General features: G+C 33.8%; 1 protein-coding gene across 4 annotated transcripts in view; it reads left to right on the forward strand.

Annotated features, from left to right (window-relative positions):
- LOC149786062 (uncharacterized) overlaps positions 1–26,638 on the forward strand; it is a 136,981-nt gene extending 110,343 nt beyond the window's left edge. Inside the window, exons 10-17 of one of the 4 annotated variants that reach the window (XR_016424861.1) lie at positions 999–1,115; positions 10,817–10,933; positions 13,623–13,739; positions 16,550–16,690; positions 17,169–17,205; positions 20,406–20,508; positions 20,999–24,156; positions 24,227–26,638. Coding sequence is in view for 1 of the 4 variants with exons in the window: in XM_089976352.1 (XP_089832478.1) it covers positions 999–1,115; positions 10,817–10,933; positions 13,623–13,739; positions 16,550–16,690; positions 17,169–17,205; positions 20,406–20,505 (629 nt within the window). In the remaining 3 variants the exon portion in view is untranslated. Of the gene's footprint in view, positions 1–998; positions 1,116–10,816; positions 10,934–13,622; positions 13,740–16,549; positions 16,691–17,168; positions 17,206–20,405; positions 20,509–20,998 lie in introns of all 4 variants that reach the window. The other 3 variants (XR_016424860.1, XR_016424859.1, XM_089976352.1) reach the window with 3 other exon arrangements.
- The last annotated feature ends 230 nt before the right edge of the window (positions 26,639–26,868 follow it).

The raw sequence follows: 26,868 nt of genomic DNA on the forward strand, positions 1-26,868 counted from the left end.
AGAATTAACATTTGTGTTTAATCAAGTACTACAACACTTTACTGGAAAATGTTTGCAGATGAGTCAGAACATGTATTTAAAGTCTTCAGAAAAGACTTTGTAGTTGCTAGATAGTATTGTACTAACTGACAGGTATTGACCAGCATTGCTTGCATTTGTCTTTATGATTAATATAAGCGAGGTAGGCTTAGTCTATGGCATATGACCTTTTGTTCCTTTCAGCATTGTAAAAATTAAACATGTTCATGATTATTAAAAAGTCAATGGTGCAAACTGTACCTTCATAATGAACATATGGGTAACTTTTGAATATTTATTTGTGTTTTGCAACGGTTATATATCCATTGATTCTGTGACTAATAAGGTATTGAGGTTGCAATCATACAAATTAGGTTGAACATGAAATAATTCAGGCACTTATATCCCATTATACATCAAATATCTGCATAACATTTTGAATGATGCATTTTATAATTCAGGAATAATGGGAAGATTTCAATCAAAACATAGCATATAAATATTTATGCTGAATTAAAGATTGTACGTGTCCGGTTTTATGAGTATGTCATCCGTTAAACAATACCATTGCAGTTCAATTAGATTAAAGATTTAATATTGATAAGTAGCTTTCCATTCAACAAATAAACCTGATTTGAACATGTTGCAGTCTGGTAATGATAAAAAACGGCATTAGAACGCATTAATTGTTTATAATGATCGATAAGAGAAGAAAGAATGTCACAGTTTCAGAGACAGTGACATTTAACTCAATCATACATTGAAAGCTTATTATTTGATTTTATCTGAAAAAAATTGTACGTAAGAGTAGGTTGAGATCCATGGTTTCCAACTCTTTGATCCTCTCATATCAATGCAGTGTTGTATTAAGTTGCTCTGTTTCCTGCCCAGTAGAGATGTTTTAATCTTCCCCTGAACATAACGGTTTCTTACTTAATTTCTTTTCTGAACACAAAGGCAATATTCATTTGTATTTTCAGCTCTTGGTTCAACATGTGATGTAAGTAATGGATGTTCCAGCCCCTATGCAGATTGCACTAGTGACACTTGTCAGTGTAGGTCAGGATACACCCAAAATGGAACCGACTGTAAAGCAGGTGAATTGTTTAATGTGTGCAAAAATATCCTACTTTCATGCAGTTATTATTATCAAGTAAAGTTGACAGCACATTACACTGACAGTTTCCTGTAGAAGTACGTTTGAGGTTTTGTACTACTTCAATCTCTAGGACCAGAGTAGTCTCTTATCTATCCTATTTTAGGAGGGATGGTGGTAAGTCATGTAATTTTGTATGCAGCTTGATTATGAGGTCCAATTTATCCTAAATAAACCTGGTGTCCCTCAAACATCCAATATAGCCGAGATGATGGCCAGCTTCAAATTCACATTACTGCATATCTTACTGAAGAGATGATCATACTGTCATGTCGTTTTCAGGAATCATTCCTTATCATGCGCAGATGATGTGAAAAAAATGGAATCTTGGCATGCTGCATTGTGCACTCTTGAAACAAAATATATTATTCAGTGTGTGCAAAATATATAATAAATCCATGTAATAATTATAATCCCATAAATCTGACAGTATATAATATTGAAAGGTCCATGTACAATTACAGTTTAGGTTTTGTACTAGTTGTCAAAGAGTGGAAGAGCTTTTGATAAAAGACGCGACTACCATCCATTAGCAGCTTCTCCTAACCTAAATCGTGGTCAGTGTGATCATTAGTACTCAGTTTTACCTTGATGTCTACTTTGTGATAAAACAAACCAGCGAGCCCCAGAAAGCAAATACGGCCGTCATGATTGTCATCATATTTTTAATCAAAAGTTTTCTTCAATGGATGCTCATATTGGCATAGAATTTTCACGAAAATAATTCGTATTTCATGTTGATGGTCCTATACAATATTGGTCCCTCTCTTCCCACATTGTGACACCATATAAATATTGACCACGCTGCTCCTTTTAAATGAAATAACATACGACAATGGAGTTTGCGGGAGTTTGTGGGCTTATACCCCGCCCCCAAGTCATACCAAAGACTTATGAAAATGGTACTAGCAGTGCTTCGCTTGATGCTCAGCATTAAAAGGTTAGTGTAAGTACTTGTTGGCTTTTTGTTAGGATAATGTTCCTGGGTGGGACATCGCAATACAAATATCGGATTAGCAGTTAAATCTGATCTTGTGCGCAAGCTTACCAGCTTACCTAAGGGCCAAAACGATTGTCTAATGTCTTTACAACTTAAAATGCTTTCCCAAGGGCCACAATGATCGTCTAATGTCTTTACAACTTCAAATGGGAAACAAGAAAAGCACCATGTTTCTTAGCACCTATGCTTCAACAGTGACCAACCGAGATAGTGTGAAAGATAAGGTATATGAAGAAAAGGAATCCTTCATTTGAACCACCCCGAGATCTGAACAGTTTTTTATTCTTGTTGAGTTCAAAACTAGAGTCAGGACTGACCACATACCCTGGAAAGAAGTTACTGGAATGCATGGTGTCCGCAAGTGCAATGGCAATAGGCTACTGCTGTTTAAGATGTGCTTTGCACATGATCGTGTCATCACAAATACGTTGTTCCACCAACCTTCCTGTAACAAGACTCATGGACACCCCCTTTTTCATGCATTGAAGTCTCATCAACTATGTCATCACTATGATGAAGGACAGAAATGACGTAAGCGTGACAAATGCTATATGCGGTGCTGATTGCTGGGTGGACCAAAGGCTAACTGAGTTTGAATTCACAACCATCTCAAGAGATGTCCCCAAGGGGAAATGACTATAATATGACTTAATGTCTCAAAACTCAAAATTAGTTCCATCAGCGAAAGGCTCTCAAGGATCCTGTACAGCAAGATGGAAGACCTCCAGATTGGTCAGCCACCTGTGGAAGATGTCTGGACCTCCTTTATAGACACTTCCCCACTTCCACAGTCCTCGTACATAAGGGACAAGTGGCACGTAAGAACCAGGACTGGATAGATGATAACAATCCGGTGATAGAGGTACTGCTTGCAAAAAAACACAACCTTGACAAAGCGGTTCTAAACAACCCTTCATTAGTCTTATAAGAGGACAGTCTTCACCATTATGTACAGGATGATTCAGCGAAGATTTGAGAAATGTATGACTCCTGGCTCATCCTCTGTGTCCTCTATCCACTTCAGTGCAGATAGAAACATTGAATACTCAAAAGGTTCAGATCTCCCTGGATTAATAGGACAAACACTTCATTGTTATCCTCAACCGTCGATCATCATTCAACATTGAAGCCACAAAATGCTTGCTTCAAGTGGAAACTAATGCTGAGCTGGACTCTCCACTCTGTGCAAGAGGTTAAGAAGCCGTCGTTCAGCTGTTATATTGAAAAGTCCCAAGATCAGATGCCATACTTGTACAAAGCTGGGGTACCTCTAGTACTAAAGAAGTTCACAAAGTATACCTATACAAGCCTTATAAGGGAAACGTCGATAGCTACAGAAGAATCTCCCTCCTGTCAAATGCTGGCACTTCCTCACGTCCTGCTCAATCGCCTCAGTCACCATCTTGAGCAGGGTCTACTTCCAGAAAGCAAATTTGATTTCTGCGCAGGCTGTCGGGCAGTTGACATGATATTTGCTGCTTGATAACTCCAGAAGAAATGCCAGGAGCAACACATAGACTTCTTAACAAACTTCAACACAAAGATGGACTTTGGAAGATCAGGGCAAATTTTAGGCTGCTTTTTCAAGTTCATCACAGTCATTCGTCAGTTCTATGAAGGCATAATGGACGACGGTGAACCACCCGACACATTACCATTCATAAATGGTGTCCAAACAATTCTGCATTTTGGCTCTCACACTCTCAGCATAATGTTCCCTGCATGCTGACAGATGCATTCCAAAACAGTGATTAGGGCATTCATGGCAGATACAGATTGATGGGAAAGTGTTCAATCCCCCCCCCCCAGGTGAAAGCAGACAGTCACGAAGTTGAAGAGAACCGTCATCAGGGACATCCTTTGAGCTGACAACTGCCCTTTCAACTCCAGCTCAGAAGAAGACATGCAGACCAGCATGAAGAGACTCGCATCAGCATCGAAAAGACTGAAGCCATTTACCAAAATACCCTATGAAGCCGTACTTTCATCAGAGCATCACAGTGAAAGGGCCAGAAACTCTATGCTGTCAACATCTTCACATATCTGGGTAGCAGCGTGTTAAGAGCAGTGAACATTAACATTGAGGACATCAGTGGAATTGCCCAAGGAAGCTTATCGTTCATGAGGCTACATGTGAAGGTATGGTACAGCGTAACAAGATAACTGGATTGGATTTTGGATTCATAACAAGATGTTTGATGGTGATATAAATACAATGTTTATTGATGAATGACTCAAATCAAAAAAGAATTATGATTTATACGTGCTTGTATAATATCCAAACCTTTGACAATTTAACATAATCCGTACGAATCTAATAATGTAACATAAATGTAAATACAAGTAAATGACCTTACGCAATACAGAGATAAAGGTTAATGAGTCACAGTAATTTCACACAACGAAAATAAAGATGTACTTTACTCATGTAGCAAGATTAGTGAAAAATGAGGATTTTTACTCTAATATTAAATTGATTAAACGATGTTACAAATATCGTACAAAATAACTTTGCAGTTCCAAAATACTGGAAATAAGAAACCCCAACATTAGCCCACGGCTAAATGATTACATGTATGAAGTTACACAAAACACTCAGGCACTAGCATACTGGACCACCACTCAATTCCTTGATCAGTCAAGCAATTAGTGCCCACCAATTGGTCGGCAATGCCCAATTTTCTGCTGCATGGCCGCCGTTCAACCAGCTCCATCTCCAACTCCATCGTCAGCTCTACAGCCATTATGGCCAGAACCACAGCCGTCATGGTCAACTTTTATGGTCAGCACTAGAGCTGGTACCCTGTCAACCCTGACCACCATGGTCAGCTCTATGGCTGACACTGTCAGCTATGTTCACCATGAATCAGCTCCATAGCTGCCACTGTCAGCTCTGATCACCATGGTCAGCTCTGATCATCTGAAACTAAATCTAACACCATGTGCTAAGAATGACACAGGCATATACGATAACAGGTAATGACGTTATATACTGTAAGCTATACACATTACAATATTAGCACAACATTACAAGGCAATAAACAAGTTCAGAAGTGAACCAACCTGTGTCCGATATGACTCCCATGGTACTAAGCATTTCTTAATAAAATGCAACTTTTTGCTAATATAAATCTCTCATTAAGACACATAAAAGAATAGAAAATATTACGTAGCTTTATACTACGCAAGCCAAAGCTTCATAGAAAATATACAAAACTAAACTTGGAAGTGTAATAGGTATAACCTTTAATATGAATAAGAAATTAATAAATAACACATAACTCTAAAGCTGAAGATTTGCAAGTCCCTAAGTAGACTGCTCACTGACAAGACATTCCGTAATGTAAAGATTTCGTCCTACGGTGAGGTTTTTATACACAAACAATGTAGCCCTACATCTTGTGTGTGCTTGATGAATATTGCTTTTTCTGATCGAGAGCACTTTGCACTTACAGCATAGGATGAACCGAACTCATTGTTCGAAATATTGTACAGTATACATAAATCATTCTAGGGTATTGTTGTACACAACAACAAAAAAACCTGAGTACATGTAAATGTGTACCGTGATACAATCCTCACCACCCTCCTGTATGCCAGTGAGACGTGGAATATCTATAGCAGACATTCATGACAACTCAGTCAATTCCACGAGTTGCTGCCAAAAGATTATGCGGGTCAGGCGACAAGACAAATTTCCTGATACAGAGGTTCTCCCATCTGTCTTCACTCTGTTATAGAGAACATTAGCTAGATAGGAAGGGCACATTGTCCATATGCCCATCTGTCTTCACTCTGTCATAGAGAACACTAGCTAGATAGGCAGGGCATGTTGTCCATATGCCCATCTGTCTTCACTCTGTTATAGAGAACACTAGCTAGATAGGCAGGGCATATTGTCCATATGCCAGATGAATGTATTCCAAAACATCTGAAATGTGATGAACTTTGTGAGAGAAAGCGCGCTTTTTTAGGACAAAATAAGCAATTCAAGGACACACAGATGTTGTCCTTAAAATACCTGCATATCATCAGTGGCTTATGGGAGGCCCTTGATCAAGACTGTCCCTCCTAGCAAAGCAGGATCACAGCTCGGACCAGCACAGCAGAACAGCAATAAATCGCTTAGATGCAGAAAAAACAAGCCATTCGTAAGGTTCAAGCAGTCAGTGCCTCTACACCTATAACAACCCTTATGTGTGCCGCAATATGTTTAGAGTCCAGCCCTGTTTGTCAGACAGTGTTGCCTTCAAGGTATACAGACAGGGTAAGTATCTAGATTCTTCATTATAAACTCTATTGGTGGGAAAATGTACTAAATTCAGCAGGCATAGATCAGATCACTATCACCTAACTCATGTGAACAGTTTCATTTAGTAAAGTTTATCAAATACTGTGATCTAGTCATGTGAATAAATACCCAAATGCTGCATGATGAGTATCACATCCTTCAAAGCAATGCATTAAATGATCCTATTTTATGCTCAGGTGATATTCATTACACTTCCTGGTTCTTCATACATGGCAGTCATATAACCTTTTAAAGTTTAGGCGTCATGTGGAGCATGGCATTATTCCTCAAGTTAAAACAAAGTAAATGGGGACTATACTTCCACCAATAGGAATTTGGACTTTGTCTTTTGTTGAACTCAGAGTTTTGGACAATGTAAATGGGGACTATACTTCCACCAATGGGAATTTGGACTTTGTCTTTCGTTTAACTCAGAGTTTTAGACAAAATTGCTGGAAAACTAGAACAACTTGATACATAGACATGAAATCGAAGACTTTATGTTACCTTGAGACAAATATAAAACACGGCAATCTGGCTATGGCAGTTTTCGTGATAAGTATATTCGTATACCATAGATTCGAGAAGAGCAGGAGGTGGTTTATAGGATTCAATTTATCCATCTGGATTGTCGTGTGTATGTATGTCCTGTTTGTACAACAATCTGTGTTACTCACTGCAACACAATTGCACAGTGGTTGCTGTAAATACCTTTCCAGAATTTATTAACAATTTGCTAACACAGCATCAGTACCTAATTCCAATATATTTTCACATATTATCACCGAACGTACACTGGATTATATCCAAGCATAGATAAGTGTCACATAGTAACAATGGGTCAGTGAAGCAACACTTTCTAGCTGATTGAAATTATTTGATACAAATGTATCTCCCCAGAAGAGTAAACCGTAACAAACAATCTGAATCAAATTGCCATGCCACTGAGAGTGAATTCCCGTGGTTCAGTGTTACAGAAGAAACTACATTACAAAAAGCAGACAGCTTTAATAAAATCGTGATTGATTATTCATGTACGTAAATCATAACTTATCAAGAACATACTTGAGATGGTATTGGTTATGTAGCCTATACCTTTAGAAAAACATTTTCAAACTAAAAGTGAGTGGGAGGTGGCAGATTCGAACCCTGACCGAGGCATCCCATAGATTTATAAAATGGTATTAACAGCTGCCTTGCTTGGTGCTCAGCATTAAGATGTTAGTCTTAGGACTGGTAGGACTGGTGTCAGGATACTGTGACTGGTTGGGACATCATGCTACATGTCTGCAGCATGATGCCCCAGTACTAGACATTACTATAAACTGTCATTCTACAGGCATCATAGTGATATGACTGAAATATTTTTAAAGCTACATTAAAAATCCAAATCATACACACACACACACACACACTGAAACAAGAGGTTGATCAATATTCAGTGAGATCAGTTAGTCACCATGTGTTGACTGGTGTTTGCATTATGAAAATCCGTAGAGACAGAAGCAAGGCCATGCTACTTCATCATGCTGGTAGGATAACACCACAAGCTTTTTGTGGCACTGGCGTATATTGAAATTAACATTGCATTGTTTCTTACAATATTCATGGTGTCAGTGATACATTATTTGCACTAATGTTAACCACAAGGTAATGATAATAGATGGTCAAACCGATGTTACAACAATCACACCTCGCCATATGCAATATGAATGGTTATAATTCTCCAAACAAGAATGAGACTGGAGTTAACTTGACCCAACCAATTTATTCCTTTCAATATCATCCCATGACCTTGATCTGTTTGAGATAAGATCATTTAGAATAGCTCTGTTTGAGATAAGATCATTTAGAATAGCTCTGTTTGAGATAACATCATTTAGAATAGCTATCTTTCTACTATTTATAATGTTGCTGTTATTAATAACAAATGGCATACCCTTGTTTCTACAAAAAGTGCACATAAGAAAGAGACAAGGATTTGTAGTCAGTCCAATCAGACATTTCACTTCTCTAAGTTATTGCAGGTTGAGATTTGGAAGTTAATCGTATTAGACTGAAATGATTTCTCAGATGAGAGTAAGAGTCAAATGGGTCAAGATATATTCATCAGCTATGTGAGCAGCATTTTCCAAAGTTTCCATCTTTCACTTATCAAAATAGATGTTGATATCACTATGGATGCTTTTGTAAACTCATCAATTATTGTGACTTGCCTGAGACTATTGAAATCTCTATCAACTGTCCTGCCAGAGCACCACCTATCCAGTTTCTTGTCTACAGTTCATAAACCTTTGTCGACATGCCTCAGGTATCAAGTCAAAACACTTTTAGATACATTGCCAAACGTCATCAACACTTTGTTGTATCACAGTGAAGTGCAGACTTGATGAGATTTGCCAATGAGTACATTTTGTGATAACCACGTGAATTTTTATGTTGGCCACTTCAGGTTTTCATCCTTCTCGCAAAGTGTGGAAAGTATTTATCTACTACTATGTCTTGTAATGGAGGTACTACCCTCATATTTCTGGTAACATACAAACTTTTACTTGAGTGTTAAAAGGAGTGGGATTTCCGCCCACCATTTTTTATTATTTTAATCTTATTTCATTTCCAATTTATTCGCTTTACGTCTGTCTGCATCTGAATTTCTATTTCTCTCTCTTCGCTTATTATGCCTTAATATTTCTCTTTGTTATCTGTCTCTCAGCATTTGTCTTTCTCTTTCTTCGTTTTATCTCTTTTTCTCCCTTTACTCTATCTGTATTTGAGCTTCCCTTTCTCTCTCTCTCTCTCTCTCTCTCTCTCTCTCTCTCTCTCTCTCTGCATTTGTATTTGCCTCTACTTTTTTTATCTTTCAGCATTTGCATTTGCATCATTTCTGTCTGAAGTTGACGCTTTGTTTATTCCAAGTTAATCTGGTCTCTTGACTGTAATTCCTTACAAGAGACAGATGTTGTACTAAACAAACTCAAAACACGTTCCTCCAAACCTTCCATTCTCAACAAAACCTGAACCAAAATATTAGTTATTTATTGCTTTGTTACAGATTCCTTTACTTAAGAAATATCAAATGTCTGGCCTGCTCAAGGACCTCGTCCCATTTCATAAACTCCTTCTCATCATTAGATGCTTGTTGATTCACTATAGTTACTTAAATGGGTGAAAATAAAATCTTTCCTAAGGACAATGAAAATCTCGAAGCAAAAGTATTTAAAAAGTTTAAGTTAATATTTAATATCTTTGTAATATTATAAAGGATTTCAGATTGCTGACAGGCCACCAATTTCTGTTATGATTCTATGGGCTTAAACCATGTAAGGGAAACATGATTGAAGAAATAATTTATTTGTCTATAATACAAAATGTAAATTCAAATGATACTTACAGTAATGTGAATTAAACCCGAAATAATCCTAAATGTACCATCACAGGTCCTAAAGTATAGAATGTCCTGATGTATTGCAATGATATAATCCAGAATTTTTTTAGTGAGTTCTCCATAATTCAAAACATTCCATACACTATTTGTAATTCTGTTGGAAAAGAAAGAAAAAAATAATTCCTCTCAACTTACATTCAAAAACAACTATAACAAATGTACATGGGTTCCCAAAGATTGATATTAAAAAGAAGAAATGAATGAATTGATTAACTTTATATATATATATATATATATATATATATATATATATATATATATATATATATATATATATATATATATATATATATATATATATATATATAATTTGCCTTGACTTATGTCACAATAGAGTGCTTTGGAAAATCTAAATTTCTGATTTGTAAGTTCCACCAAAGAGTAAACATCTTCGCTTCCAGAACTTTCTAAGCTCATAAATGAGGTTAGGCCATGAACTGAAGTTTTAACAAACATCTTTAAAATCATGGGAATAGTCGGGTAGCCAAAAGTTCTATTTTCACAACCGTCGGTTCAGATCAGGATAAAAGATTCATACATATATACCCATACATGCACACATCCATACAAACATACTTGCAAAATAACTGCATACAGACACACACACCCATACATACATACATACATACATACAAAAATACATTACACACACACATACATATATGCATACATATATACATACATACATACATATGGCTCTACCAAAATGAGTGACAAGGAGGAAAATTAAATCTAGCAGTTTTGGAGGAGAAATAGTAATGGAGAAATATTAAAAAAATACAGGAACAACTAAGATACTAACATGGCATAGCCCAATATTCCCCAATTTTTGTTGTTCAAATATGTATGTATGATCCTTTAGCTATTTATCTTCAAAATGGAGACCGTGTTTTATTTAATTTTCAGTTGTTGGTGCAGAATGCGACCAAATCAGTGGATGTTCCAACACATTTGCTCACTGCACTAATGGCATTTGTGACTGCATGTCAGGATATACTACAAATGGAACTCTCTGTAAAGGAGGTAAATTGTCTTATGGTAGTCAGTGTGTGTGTGTGCGTGTGTGCATGCACGCGTGCACGCGACTGCAAGTTTCAGAGCATATGAATTTTCATACCCTGCAAGGACTGGAGACATGGATGAAACCCATCCTGCAGATTGTCACGAAACAGGGTAACCATATATACAATATATCATTTTCTAGGAGATACGGTAATGGACATAGACAGACAAACAAAGGTGGTAGTAATATTCACAATTCTATTATGTAAAGATTGTGTATAATTACTTGCCCAAATAATAAGAATATTCATGATCTATTTCTGGGTACCTTCTTTACTTTCTGTGAAAGGCGACTGTGGCAGATGGATTGATGATATCTCTGCATATTTCTTCAACCAACACATGTAAAGTTTTGCATTTAGCACAGATCCTATTAAAATGTATTTGCAGAATTTATACATTTTGTTTGCAAATGTTCCACGAATAGTACCTTCTTTAACTAAACTTTTCATATAAAATTAGGTATATGTGACTTACATTTCATTTCCCAATGACCAGAAGTAACCTTTGTGTTTATCCAAAATTCTACAACACTGTACTGGAAAATGTTTTTAGATGAGTCAGGAGAACTGTTTAAATTTTTTTTGAAAAACATTGTAGACGTTAGATAGCATCATACTAACCGAAAGGTATTGGCCAGCATCGCTTGCAATGTTCTTTATGGTTTATATTAGTGAGGTTATCGATTTCAGGCATATTTTACCTCTTGTTTTGTTCATCATTTTGAAAATTAAACAAGTGAACGACCCTTGTAGTTGATGGTGCAAACTGTACTTTCATCATAAACACATCAGTAACTTTTGAATATTGATTTGCATTTGGAACATCTCTGTATCCCTTGATTCTATCACTGATAGCGTCTTGAGTATTGGTAGATGCTTGCAAGCATACAAATTAGGTTGAACATTAGGTTGGCATATCGGAATAATGTATTTCATCATTCATTAATATTTATACTGATGTAAAGATAACATGTCTCTGCTATACTGAGTAGAGTGTTGAGTACTCACATTCCTTGCAGTATAATTAGAATGATGAAATCTTCATAAATAATGTTCCGTTCAATGAATAAACCTGACTCTCTTTTTAGAAATGAACTTGTTACTACCTGCTGATGATGACAAATGTCATCTTGCTATTATTTGTTTCTGATGGTGGACCATAGAAGCAAGACAGCCATAATTACAGGGACAGGAATTGTGGAGTCGACCATACAATAACAGTTGATTATTACATGCTCATTTTTGTTTCCGTTAACTTTTCATTGTCACAGTCAAGCAATATTTTATGATATTGCACACCTTTATATTACACTCATGTGTGCCCAATAGTGTATTAGGACCTACTGTCTAAACAAATTTTGTACACTCATGTAGTAGACGCTTTACGATTGGTTGATTAAATTTGTTTCTGAATGAACAAAAGCATATGTTTCGTAGACTTCCACATATCAGCTGCTTTGCAATATTCTGCTTAAAATTGTTCTATACATTGTTTTGGAATTAAGCCAGTGATAGACGCCTGACAGGTCATACAATTTCTGGGTCCCTACAAATAACATGCAGGTGACAAGGCATAAACGTTTCTACTTCTGGTAGAAGGAATGGAAAAAAACATTGAGTTTTACATCCTGAATGTCTATAAAATGTACTTTCTTAGTTCTGCAAATCCAAATTACTTGAGCCATCTCATGGTTTCTAAAGCTTGATTGCACATTTTTAAATTTTACTGTAATTTTGTCTATATTCCAAGTGCAATTACATCCTCCTTACTGTACTTAAAATGATATAAACATTATATTCTATAGCGTCTTTTTGTAATTACAGTTGAATGACTTCATATCCACATTATGATTCCAAACATTCAACGACAGAACAGAAACACTTGCACATGCCATCTTGGTCCCTTGCTGCTGAAATTAGATGTATTTCATGTAAAATTTACACAGATAAATCCCATCATGTTCACGAAATTTAGCAGAATCGACAAAAATACACAAATTTGTTCACTCCAGAAAATATAAAAGTTGTTGCAATGCACAATCATTCACAATATGACTCTAAATTTCAATTTTAAGTAGACCAAAATGCCATTTTCTTTTGAAAGTGATGTTTAGCGTGTGACTAAGTTCAAATTTATCTGGGCTGAGTTCTGTGCACATTAATGATGTGTACTGATGAATCTGCAATTGTGTAGGTAGTTTGGAATACAAAATAAATTCAGTTACTTTGTTTGTGTATGTAATAAAACCTTAGGTAGAAGAAGAAAATGAGCATATAATAAAAAGGTTAATGCGTTTGTATGGGAAAATATGAACTTGTTTATTTGGACAGATATACTGCACTCCAAAGGTCGGGTAGTTTATCCATCCAAAAAACTAGTTCATATTTTCCCATACAAATGCAGTGGCCTATAATTATCATTTCATTTTCATTTAATAACTTGTACACTTCTGTAGGCCGAGCTCCATGCTTTTGAGTAGGCACTGATAATGCTTTTAAACTCTTTGACTCTCTCATAACGATACAGCAGTATATTAAGTCACTCTCGTTTCTAGCCCAGCATATATTTTGAATCTTCCCCTGAACATGATGGTTTCTTAGTTGATTTCTTTTCTGAACATAAAGGCAATGTTCGTTTGTATTTTCAGCTCTTGGTTCTAAATGTGATGCAACTAATGGGTGTTCCAGCCCCTATGCAGATTGCACTAGTGACACTTGTCAGTGTCAGTCAGGATACACCCAAAATGGAACCGACTGTAAAGCAGGTGAATTATTTAATATGTAAAATTGTCATACTTTTGTGCAATAATTATCATCAAGGAAACTTGACAGTATATTACGTCCCTTCACAAATAAGTGTTAGTTTTGTACTTCTCAAGAAATAAAGGAGCTTAACCTTTTTTCTTTCTATTTTATCTATTGTATTTTATAATGTGATGGTGGTATACAATTTCATTTTTATTATGAGGTCTACTTTAATCTCCCATGTAAAGCTGGTATCTCACAAGCATCCAATTTAATCCACATAATCGCCGACTTTAAATAATGTTACTGGATATCTTACAGAACAGATGATCATATTATGTATACCTATATTTTTTGTTACTTCTGGTATATGATTTTGATTTAATTAATTTTTGTAATTTTTATTCTTGGCTGTAAATTGTACAGATTATCTTTAGTTCTATTTTGCCTATGTGATTAGGGTCTTTTAAGAGCATAACATTACATTGGATCTGTAAATATATGCTTACTTATATGCTGACATTTGCTAAAATTAATATTAACAAGGGGCCTCGAGTGGTCGATTGGTCTAAAGCACCCTCTGTTATGGGTCACTGCCATCTCACCTCTGTCTGCATGGGTTCAAGTCTAGGATTTGGCCAATGTGGGTATGTGAGAAAGCTTGCCAGTAGCTTCTCGTGGGTCAGTGGTTCTTCCCAGGGTTTTCCAGGGTTCTTCCTCCACCATTAATACTGGCTGCCATGCATAGCCTATCGTGTGTTGAAAAATGGTGTTAAACCCAACAACAATAACAACAACAATAATATTAACAAGGCACACAAAACGAATCACATATTACCATATATGATGTTGCATTTAACCTTTCACACAGTTACAAACAGAATGATTCTACAGAATTCACATTATATTGGAATAAAAGATTCTAAAATCTGTGGAAGACCACATGGATAGTGAGTATCAAACGTGACAGGCCATTCCTTCCCCTCTTTCCTACACTATTCACTGAACATCTTCACTATCCATATGGTCTTCCACAGAATTTCAGAATCTTTTATTCCAGTATAATGTTAGATTTCCATTCCTTCACCTAGAATCACATAATTCTTTTATGAGTTTTCTGTTACCCTAATTGCTGTCATATACCTAACATCAATTCAACAAAAAGGAAGTAGCTATATTGGTATTTGTGCAGGTTGACGTTTCTTTTTCACCCGTTCAGGCAAATCTGTATAGAAGCTTCATCTTATAGAATGATTTTATTCCTTTTAGTCAAACATCGTTCCATCCTGTTAATGCCATATCACGGCTCTGAATGTCAAGTCAAACTGAACTTTTACTGATCCAGACTGATAGATCTTTGAAATTATGAATTTCTTCAGGCATTCTTCTGTGTCATTTAAAACATTCATATAAAATTGCATGAATACCATCATAAGGTACACAGTTTTACATTACACGTAATGGATCACTAAACGTTTTTGCAATAATTCTACTTCATCTTGCTTCATTTTTTTATTTATACATCTCACGTCTTACTTCCACCAAAGTATTGTAATACAGAATTTCATACTGTCTTTGCTCATGATTCTTGCAGCGTTAATGAGAGATCAAAACATTGAAAGATTGATTCCAAAGCAGAACTTAAAACTGCTACATAAGTGCTTTGACAAACATGCTCTCTGACTGATATTACCTGTGCTGTGAGTTTCATGACACAAAAGTAAAAAATGGCCATATGCTCTACCATTTTGTATACGAAATGCAGTAACACATAATAGCCAGAAAGGCGTTAGAAGGGGCTTGTCTAGTGTGTGAATAGCAGAAGGATTCAAGGGAAACTACACAAAAGTCCGTATTAGATTCCAGTATAAATTGTATGTGTGAAGATATGAAATGTTTTCCATTGACTCTTTTTGGCACAAGAAAATTCGCTTGACTATATTAACTTCTCATGGTATAAGATACACTGAATTCTTACTATATCATATTAATGACAATCGTGATCACATTGACTGAAATAATCAAGATATTTAAAATGGTGATCAAAGGGATCAGAAGTGTTAAAACAATATTAGTATCTAGTTTAATGTCACAAGCTTTTGAACTTTTGACAATCCACTTAATGTGTCTAACCATCTATCAGTAAGTTACAGAGACAGAGAGTGTTTATGTCTATGTTTATCTAGTGTCAAAGGTAACATTTCTAGTAGATGAAATAGAATGAAATGGATGTGATGTGATTTTGATTTTTAATGTAGCTTTAACACTTTGTCAGTCATATCGCTACAATGTCTGCAATGTGGCTGTTTATAGTGATGTCTAGCACTTGGGCATCAAGTGATGCATATGTGAGTTGTGAATTAGCTGTGAAATTATTTTTGTCCTAAGCAAATATGCACAATCATTGATATATTAAAACATCAGTGATTATTTAATTTCCAGGATGAATTAAAGTGTGCCTGATAATCTTGCATGGAATGGTATTTTTAGAGAGAGAGAGAGAGCAAATTCTACATGATAATATTTCTTGATTTTGTTTTTAATAGTGCACTGAATTAAAACTGCTTGCAGACGTGCGTGGATCATAAATAAAAATTAGATGTATTGTACTGAAAATAGACGTACTAGTTTTTTTAGCTATACAAAAGAAATCACATAACTTTAAAGGAAATTTACTTAATGCAGACAATCAAACCAATAGTTACTAAGTTCTGACCATACCATAATATGAATTTTAATCTAATGTTATTTACAACAAAAAGATCGACTTCTTACCAATTTCATGGACAGTATTCAGTGTAATTTAAATTATGTCTCTTCACACTTGCAGTACCTACTAAACCTGATCATCATACAAAACCCATTGCTTGGATAGTTGGGGGCATAATTGCTGGGCTTGTGGTCATTTTACTCGTAGGAATTGGCATCTTCCTTTGGAGAAGATCTCAACATAAGAAAAAAACGGGACATGGTAAGAAATGTCATCTTCATCAGCACCTTAAAAAGTAAAACAAATATTATTCTAAATGCATGCATAAAGGAATCATGGTAGAAGAGAAAAAAACATGTCATTGATGTTTAGCCATCCTCAGTAACATTTGAAATTAAATAAACTATAAATGTCTTTAAATATTTTCGTCATTTGTAAATCTTTTGTATTTATTGGTAAATGTTGGAACCATGGCATTAACATTTTTAATGTCTTTAAATATAAACAATTGTAATTTGCAACATTTTACTGAGCTCCTTCTGGACACAATGAGAATTAAAGCTCATTGCAGTTAAAATAATTTTTGAAGGGGCATTATTCAGTTAGAATACTAATATGCACGTAATATACCTAACATAATTTGAATACCTAAGTTTTAAGGATTCTATCAATCGATTTCAAAATTTAGTGATAGTCACTATCTTTGTTTCATTATATCTTGCATTCTTATTCATTTCAGTTACAAAGAAAGATAAATCGACGGGGAATGAAGAAAGGTAAGATTGGCGTTGATCTAAATTTATTATACAGCTACAAAAATGCCATAGAACGTATGAACAGATTTATGGATTTAATGGATTTCTTTAGAGCTTAGACAAAGCTAACTACTTTTTATTGTACGTTTAAATTTTAGATATATGTGACCATAGTATATATTATTTAAGGTAGTGTTGTAGAAATGGCATTCCCTTTCAAATATACTTTTTTAATGATTTAACCGGATATTGTTCAAAAAGTGGTTATATAAAGTTAAACGTTTCATGATACACATGCAAATGTATAAGCGTGTTTGTATGTCTGTGCATATGAAAGACAGAGAATACAAATCAAAATATGGTGAATAACAGTCCTTTCAGGTGCACTGGGTCATGTACAGGATGTCATGGTCTAAAGAATCTCGATTTTTATGGGCGGCATATACTATAGCAATCTATTTTTCAGGTTCTATCCATTCAACAAATTCGTCCTTCAAATATTTTTCTCTATTTCTAGAAAAAGAAGCAATCTGTTTCTAAAAAAAGATGCACATCTCTCTCCCAATCATTTTCTGTAAAAGAATCAGTATATTTTACTCTCAAATAACTACCCTTACTTCTATATTTTTTATCATAAATATTTCACCTGTGTTTTGTATTTGCGCCTCCTCTGACCTGAATAATTTCAGCATCACAATTTTGTGTGTCCACATTAAGCTTACAAAGCTGTGTTTGGGTCAACCACAGGGGGAAATGTTCATTTAAATTTGCTGTAGAAAGCATCCGTGTGACCCCAAACTCCTTTTGCATTAGGCTGCTTTTGGTTAAAACCAACATTATTGTCATGATAGAACATAATTTTTTAAAAAGTTAACAGGTTTAGTTAATACGTTACGATTCTATACATTTTCTACGGGAGAGCCAGCACTCCTCTTTCAACCACCTGCACCCTCCAACAAGAACATCATGTCAGAAAGGAGCAGGCTGCACCTACAGTTATATGAAAGTTCATGCCAAACACTTATTTTCTAAACAATACCTGGTTAGAGTGTCCACCTCGGATGCTGGAGGTCGTGGGTTCGATCCCTGGCCATGTCATACCAAAGACTTACAAAAGTGGTACTAACAGCTGCCTTGCTTTGCGCACAGCATTAAGAGGTTAGTGTTAGGACTGGTTGGCCTGGTGTCAGGAGAATGTGACTGGGTGAGACAGCATGCTACATGTCTGCGGTATGATGCCCCAGTGCTAAACATCACTATAAACTGCCACACTGCAGACATCATAGTGATATGACTGAAAAATTGTTAAAGCTACGTTTTACAAATGATGTAAGAAAACAACATCCTTTTAAAAATATTGTTGATAATAACAAAATATTTAAATTACACATTGCAACATATATGAAGTGTTTCCATTCCATAATATGAACTAGTAAATAATATTTACAAACTAATGTTGAATATCATAATACACACATGCACATTAATTGGTTATGATTATTGATGCATCTGTTCCCTTGCTAATTAATGGAATACTTAATTTTACCCTAACCTTTGACCTTACCCTAACCGTAACCCTAAGTAACTGAATTTATTATTTATAAGTTTGGACTGTTTTTGATTACTCATGATAGAAAATTCCTCAGTAGTTTTCTTAAATATGTTTCATGTTTGGAAACAATATGTTTTCCCCCTGCCACATATCTCATGATAGTAATATTTTGCAGGTGTAGGGTGCTTCATCTCTTACGGAACACTATTCCCATTTGTCTCACGTGTACCTGATCACACATTGCACATTATCAGCTCCTTTTCTTAAAGAAAATTGCTTTCTCCAGTAAAATAGAAAAGGTCCCTTCAACTTGCAATTGAGTTTTAATGAACAAATACAGGTAAAAGCCGTTATAACGCAAGACTTTGGGTAGAATAACAACTCTATATAAGGGGGATCGAGTTAATTTTAATTTAAAATATTCCCAAATTGGCTTTGAAATTTCAAAAAATAAAAAATTCCCAATAGAAAATTTGCTTTGAAATTTCAATATCATCTGTTTTAAGTAACCTCTTGATGATATTATCATTTGTTTTGTTTGACGGGTTTGATTACACCATACATTAAAGAGTGCAGACTATATTCAAAAATCTTTAAGTTGTCTGAACTTGATAGCTTTCTTTTTTTTTGTTAACACATTTATCATGGCAATATGTTTTAGAAAATTTCGGAAGTTAAGGCAACAGCAGACGCAGTGCTGTTGTTAAAAATCTGCTAGGGGTAAGAATGACTGGCTTTCCATGTACTTAGGATGTTAAGAAAAGGTCACCTTAAATTAAAAAATGAGAGCCATGCTGCCATCACGGTATAACGAATCGCATTATAAGAGGTTTTACAGGTAATCATGTGTCTGCTTATCAGTTTGTTATAGATAGCTTTCTCTAAAGTGGTATCAGTTTGTCATTGACTTCTTTATTAGGATAAGTCAGTGAGCCATTGCCAAGAAAATGAAAGCATAAAAATACCAAAGGTTCAATGAGGTAGCGTTTGACTGGCGATAGAATTGAAAATAAAAAAATTAGATTGCAAAGCAAACCAACAAATATTATATGTGTGTGTGTGTGTGTGTGTGTGTGTGTGAGTGTGGGTGTGTGTGTGTGTCTTTATAATAGTGTTGGGGAAAGGTTAAAAGTTTCTCTTTTGTAGTCTATAGAGGACTTGTAAAATCTCAAACACACAGAGGTACCATCAAGGAGTGACACATGTACACAACTTATATTTATGTATAACAGTGAAACAAAACCATTAAACTTAATTAAAATTTACAAAGATATGTTGATGTATAAAAATAATGAAGACCTAACTACATGTCTAAATATTTGAATGCAGCATGAGCCATTCTACTTAATTTGATACCAAGAATTTTGACGTAACGTTGCACAGGACACGATAATGAGATAACAAAAAACAAAATGTCAATACAGTAAGAAAGTACTAGCATTACAATTTATAAAGAGGTACATGTTTGTGTTTTCTATATTTCTAAGAACCCATCATTAAGTATATGCGTCCATTTTTGAAGCAAATGCAGAACACATTTCTACTTATGCATTAATGGGTAAGCTAAAAATACTTTTTGGAAGACACTTTTGTCAAATATTGAATCATGTGATATATTATTACTGTTCCAAACACATTTACTAAGACAAATCTTATATTCCATATCAAGCACAAAAATGAATCAAAGAAACACCAGACATGATGCAGCCAATGGACAAGAAGGGCAGCGTTTGACAGGAGCCGAAGCAAGCCAAGATCCAGACCATTAACTTGTAAAGTACCATCTGCTTCACTTCTTGCCATACAATAGCCATACGTTGTATAAATCTGAAGTACCGTCTGCTTCACTTCTTGCCATACAATAGCCATACATTGTATAAATCTGAATAGTTGACTACCCTAAGGGGTCTAGTTTGATACTTGAAGATAATGAACCACCCTACAGATGGTATGGTTTGACACTGGAATGATAATGAATTATGTTACAGAGGGTATATTTTCACATTGGCATGATAATGAATGATGTTACAGAGGGTATATTTTCACATTGGAATGATATTAAAAGATCCTACAGAGAGTTATTATGAAAGCATTTTATGAGATTTAACATTATTTGTTATTGTTTAATAACCCATGCATAACACGTTTATTTATTCTTTGTTTTTCTACAATTATCTTCTTATAAACTATCTTTGCAAATGTATAAGATGACCTTTATAGTTGCTTAGCAATATGAACCTGACATTATTTTCTTAATTACAGATTCAAACTAAAGTTATGAAAATACATTGATGGAAACATCTGAAACAACTACTGAGTAATTACAAACTGATGAGAGACCCAGAGACGATAGTGATTCAAGCTTATCATATAATCAGTGTTATTGGAGTATATACTTATATTAAAACATAATAGGTGTTGCAAGTATGGAGACTATTAAAACATAATAGGTGTTGCAAGTATGGAGACTATAATGACCATCTACAATGCTATTGCAATATTTGATGTTTTACATTATTCTCTTTCTCCAAGGTGATCACACTGATTATTGCTTTGGGCAGATATTTCTAACTCACTTCTTGTTTAGCTTCTATGAATGTAGTAACATTCATGATATACATATATAACCATATGAACCAGATCATTGGCATATTAAACAGATCAATGCCATATTAAACAGATCAATGGCATATTAATGTGTGATTGAATAATAATCACATCATTAAATGCTACCCAGATCACTGGCATATTAAACAGATCACTGGCATATTAAACAGATCAATGCCATATTAAACAGATCAATGTAATATTAATGTGTGATTGAATAATAATCACAACATTAAATGCTACCCAGATCACTGGCATATTAAACAGATCACTGGCATATTAAACAGATCAATGCCATATTAAACAGATCAATGGCATATTAATGTGTGATTGAATAATAATCACATCATTAAATGCTACCCAGATCAATGCCATATTAAACAGATCAATGCCATATTAAACAGGTCAATGGCATATTAATGTGTGATTGAATAATAACCACATCATTAAATACTACTCAGATCACTGGCACATTAAACAGATCAATGTCATATTAAACAGATCAATGGCATATTAAACAGATCAATGGCATATTAAACAGGTCACTGGCATATTAAACAGATCAATGGCATATTAAACAGATCAATGGCATATTAAACAGGTCACTGGCATATTAAACAGATCAATGGCATATTAAACAGATCAATGGCATATTAATGTATGATTGAATAATAACCACATCATTAAATACTACCCAAATCACTGGCACATTAAACAGATCAATGTCATATTAAACAGGTCACTGGCATATTAAACAGATCAATGGCATATCAATCAGGCCAGTGGCATATTAATGTGTGATTGAATAATAACGACATCATTAAATACTACCCAGACCAATGGCATATTAAACAGATCAATGGCATATTAACATGTGATTGAATAATATCCATATTATTGGCATTTTAATCAAAGCATTGTCCAATTACTGCTCAAATAAACTTGTTCATATGCCTTTTTACATACAGATCATAATAATTTGTTCATACACCTTTTTACATATAGATCATAATAATTTGTTCATACGCCTTTTTACATATAGATCATAATAATTTCTTCATACGTCTTTTTACATATAGATCATAATAATTTGTTCAAAGCATGCCAACATCCTAAAAGGTGATTAAAGGTAAACTACAGAAATAAATATGATGCATTGTTTCAAATAAAAATGATATAAAAGAGGTAACTACTATATAATTCCACTGCTTGATGAAACAATATCATCATAGTCTGTAAGATAATTTTGTTTCAACCACCTAGTTGTTCTTTGCTTATGTGCTTTTGTCTGATTAGTTTTATATGCAGCTTTATATATACATATACCACATGCTATAGACATTTTTGTAGTAAATAGCCATGAGTGAAGGAAATGACCTCAATAGGTTAAAACCTCAAGATGTAAGCATCAACAGCTTCATCTGACTTGATATCTTTGTTACTGAGTAATTTAACAGCTAGTTTCACAGAAAGCTTCATTATGAATAACTGTTTTACTGTCATTATGGCTATAAGACAAAAAAAGATTCTTTCAAAGATTAAAATACTAGTCTTATGGTGGGTATGTGAGAAAGCTTGTCAGTAGCTTCTTGAGGGTCAATGGTTCTTTCCGGGGATTTCCCGGGTTCTTCCTCTACCATTAATACTGGCCGCCATGTATAACCTATCATGTGCTGAAAAATGGCATTTAACCCAACCACAACAACTAGTCTTATGTTGGTCAAAATTATAAAATGGTAATATTCAATACTACATTCTCATGATAATTTCCATTTTCTTGAATATAATATTGTACTGAGGTTGTGGTTATGTACACGCAAAAGAAAAAAAATCAAATAATTTCCATTTTCTTGAATATAATCTTGTATTGAGGTTACGGTTATGTACACGCAAAAGAAAAAAATCAAATAATTTCCATTTTCTTGAATATAATATTGTATTGAGGTTACGGTTATGTACACACAAAAGAAAAAAATCAAATAATTTCCATTTTCTTGAATATAATATTGTATTGAGGTTACGGTTATGTACACGCAAAAGAAAAAAAATAAAATAATTTCCATTTTCTTGAATATATTGTATTGAGGTTACGGTTATGTAGACACAAAAGAAAAAAAAATCAAATAATTTCCATTTTCTTGAATATAATATTGTATTGAGGTTACGATTATGTACACGCAAAAGAAAAAAAATCAAATAATTTCCATTTTCTTGAATATAATATTGTATTGAGGTTGTGGTTATGTACATGCAAAAGAAAAAAAATCAAATAATTTCCATTTTCTTGAATATAATCTTGTATTGAGGTTACGGTTATGTACACACAAAAGAAAAAAAATCAAATAATTTCCATTTTCTTGAATATAATATTGTATTGAGGTTACAGTTATGTACACGCAAAAGAAAAAAATCAAATAATTTCCATTTTCTTGAATATAATATTGTATTGAGGTTACAGTTATGTACACGCAAAAGAAAAAAATCAAATAATTTCCGTTTTCTTGAATATAATATTGTATTGAGGTTACGGTTATGTACACACAAAAGAAAAAAATCAAATAATTTCCATTTTCTTGAATATAATATTGTATTGAGGTTACGGTTATGTACATGCAAAAGAAAAAAAATCAAATAATTTCCATTTTCTTGAATATAATATTGTACTGAGGTTACGGTTATGTAGACACAAAAGAAAAAAAATCAAATAATTTCCATTTTCTTGAATATAATATTGTATTGAGGTTACGGTTATGTACACACAAAAGAAAAAAATCAAATAATTTCCATTTTCTTGAATATAATATTGTATTGAGGTTGTGGTTATGTACATGCAAAAGAAAAAAAATCAAATAACTTCCATTTTCTTGAATATATTGTATTGAGGTTACGGTTATGTACACACAAAAGAAAAAAATCATTCCACAATCATCATAGCTAATGAAGAATAACCAGATACCTGATGTTGCTTAACAAAAATAATATTTATTAGTTTTAAAGATTTTAATTTAGTCAAATACATTTTGGTAGACTCAGTCATGTATATAAGGTTAATATTATGCCATCATAAGTTTGTAGATGTGGTAAGTGTAAAGGTAGTTTGAACTTTTCGTTATCAATATCATTAAATGTGATTTCATGTTTTTGTTCTCTTGTTAAGGAAGGGATTTTATTATTTTGGTCAACACTAAATAAATAAATATACTTTATATTTCACCATGGAGGATATTTTTGTGATGTTGGCATTTTCTATAAAGCTACAAATTTTATTGTTTGGTTTTTAATGCACCGTGTTTCCGTTAGGCATAAATTTCAGAAGGGAATATTGTTTTGAATTATTGGTCTGGCCATTAATGTATTTTAAAGGCTACACAACAGTCATGTACAGGTTCAGTTTGTACAGAATATAAAACATTCAAACACTTTTGAGCCATTTTATTAAAACAGCTCTTGCCAAATGATACAAAATCCTGTACAATTATATTATCTATTGTGAACATCTATGTCATTATCATATCCAACCATAAACAAAAGAACATGTAAAATTGAAGTAGTTTGCAACATATGTTCCTGTTGCTATTATTAAATGTGTTTCAAAGATTTTAGTTTATTTTTTAGGTTTTTTTGTTTTATAGTTGCATTTTTGTTTTCGAATAGAAATGAAAAAGCTATGTCATGCTGTGTATATATATATATATATATATATATATATATATATATATATATATATATATATATATATATATCGCCATAATACAAGATGACTACACATGTATTTTAAGTACTTGGGTAAGTACGTATGTGTGTGTATATATATATATATATATATATATATATATATATATATATATATATATATATATATATATATATATATATATATATTCTGCATTTTAGGCTGAATGGGTTGGTAAATTAAAATGAAGGATTGTTTCTACTGCATTTTGATACATAATAAAACACTGAAGTGCATTACAATATAATATTTATCAGCAATGCTCATATATGCTTGGTTTTAATTTTTGTAAAGTATATTGCATTAGCCTCTTTCACTTATTGAATGATATGACATTTTAATATTTAGGCTAGCATCAAAGGACTAAATGAGCTAGATGTATTTTCATCTATGGCGCCTATTTGATAAATCAAGGGTCATTTTGACATGACATTTTAATATTTAGGCTAGCATCAAAGGACTAAATGAGCTAGATTTATTTTCATCTATGCTGCCTAATTGATATATCAAGGGTCATTTACTGGCAGTTGGGCTAGGGCAGATACTAAAATAATGATTGAATAGGTCATTACCCTTGGTTATTCTAATTGCATACCAAAAAAGGAGATAGAACATGCATATTTTATATGTTGGGTCTATAACTGAAACAATAGTGCACCTGGTGTCCTACAGTAAAAGGACTTTGAAAACATGCTGATAATTTTGTAGGTTTCTAAATTTGGTTGTTTTATTGATCTGTAATTTGATAAGTAATGTCTCTTGTTTATTTCACAGTTAATCTGATTAGGAAACCATTTGTTTTGAAGTTTCTGCCTCGCATATTGAACTATAATGTGCTTATCAGTTGCAAAACACTTCAAATGTATTACAAAATACTTTTCAAGAACATCTAGTCTTGAAAATCTCATTCAATATCTCCTCTGTGTTTTCCGTCATTCTTGTTTATGATTTGAAGATTGTAATTAGTGCATGATTTCTATTCAGCATCACACACACACACATGCACTCCCCCATTCCCACTATGGTTACTGATGTATCAGCCCCTGTACTGTTGATTATACATGGGATTTGGATGACAGTTTACCCCTCTGTATCAATGCCTTTAGTGTTGGCTCTATATGGAATTTGATGACCGTTGCCATCATATTTAACCCAGTGTCAGTACACTTTGTGTTGGCTATTCAGGGGATGTTTTGATAGCCATAACAACCATGTCCACTCCACTATCATTGCCCTTAGTGTTGGTTATACATGGGATTTGGATGACCATTACCAAATTGTCTAGTCAAGTGTCAGTGCCCTTGATGTTGGTCATTTGGGTTTTCTAAATGGGCAAAAATACTCACACAGGGTATAAGTCAAATTGATTTGCAGTCATCTGAAATGTAGATTTGATATGTGTTTCATAATGACAGCAGAGAACTTGGAGATCTGAATGTTAGAATTAGCAACATTTTTAATATTGTAACTATCATAATTGTATTAATTGTATCACTAACTACTGTCATTGATGTATTTACATTCTATATTTCTATATAACAATAAAATTTAGGATATATTTACACATTTTTTACTTATCTTGCTCCTCATATCATCCTATTTGCACATACATATTTAATGATACTCTTATGTTACATGTTTAGGCTCGAATCAACAGTAACACAAGAAAGAGTGAAAACAACAAGCAATTTATTTCCCTGGAAAAATACTGTAAAAATTAAAAAAATAGAACTTACAGTTTCCAGAACCATGAATAAAGTTTTTGCAGACCTAATATTGAAAGGTTCTGATG

Source organism: Sinohyriopsis cumingii, chromosome 12 (genome assembly GCF_028554795.1).
Source record: "Sinohyriopsis cumingii isolate HCF-2022 chromosome 12, ASM2855479v2, whole genome shotgun sequence".
Taxonomy (NCBI): Eukaryota; Metazoa; Mollusca; class Bivalvia; order Unionida; family Unionidae; genus Sinohyriopsis; species Sinohyriopsis cumingii.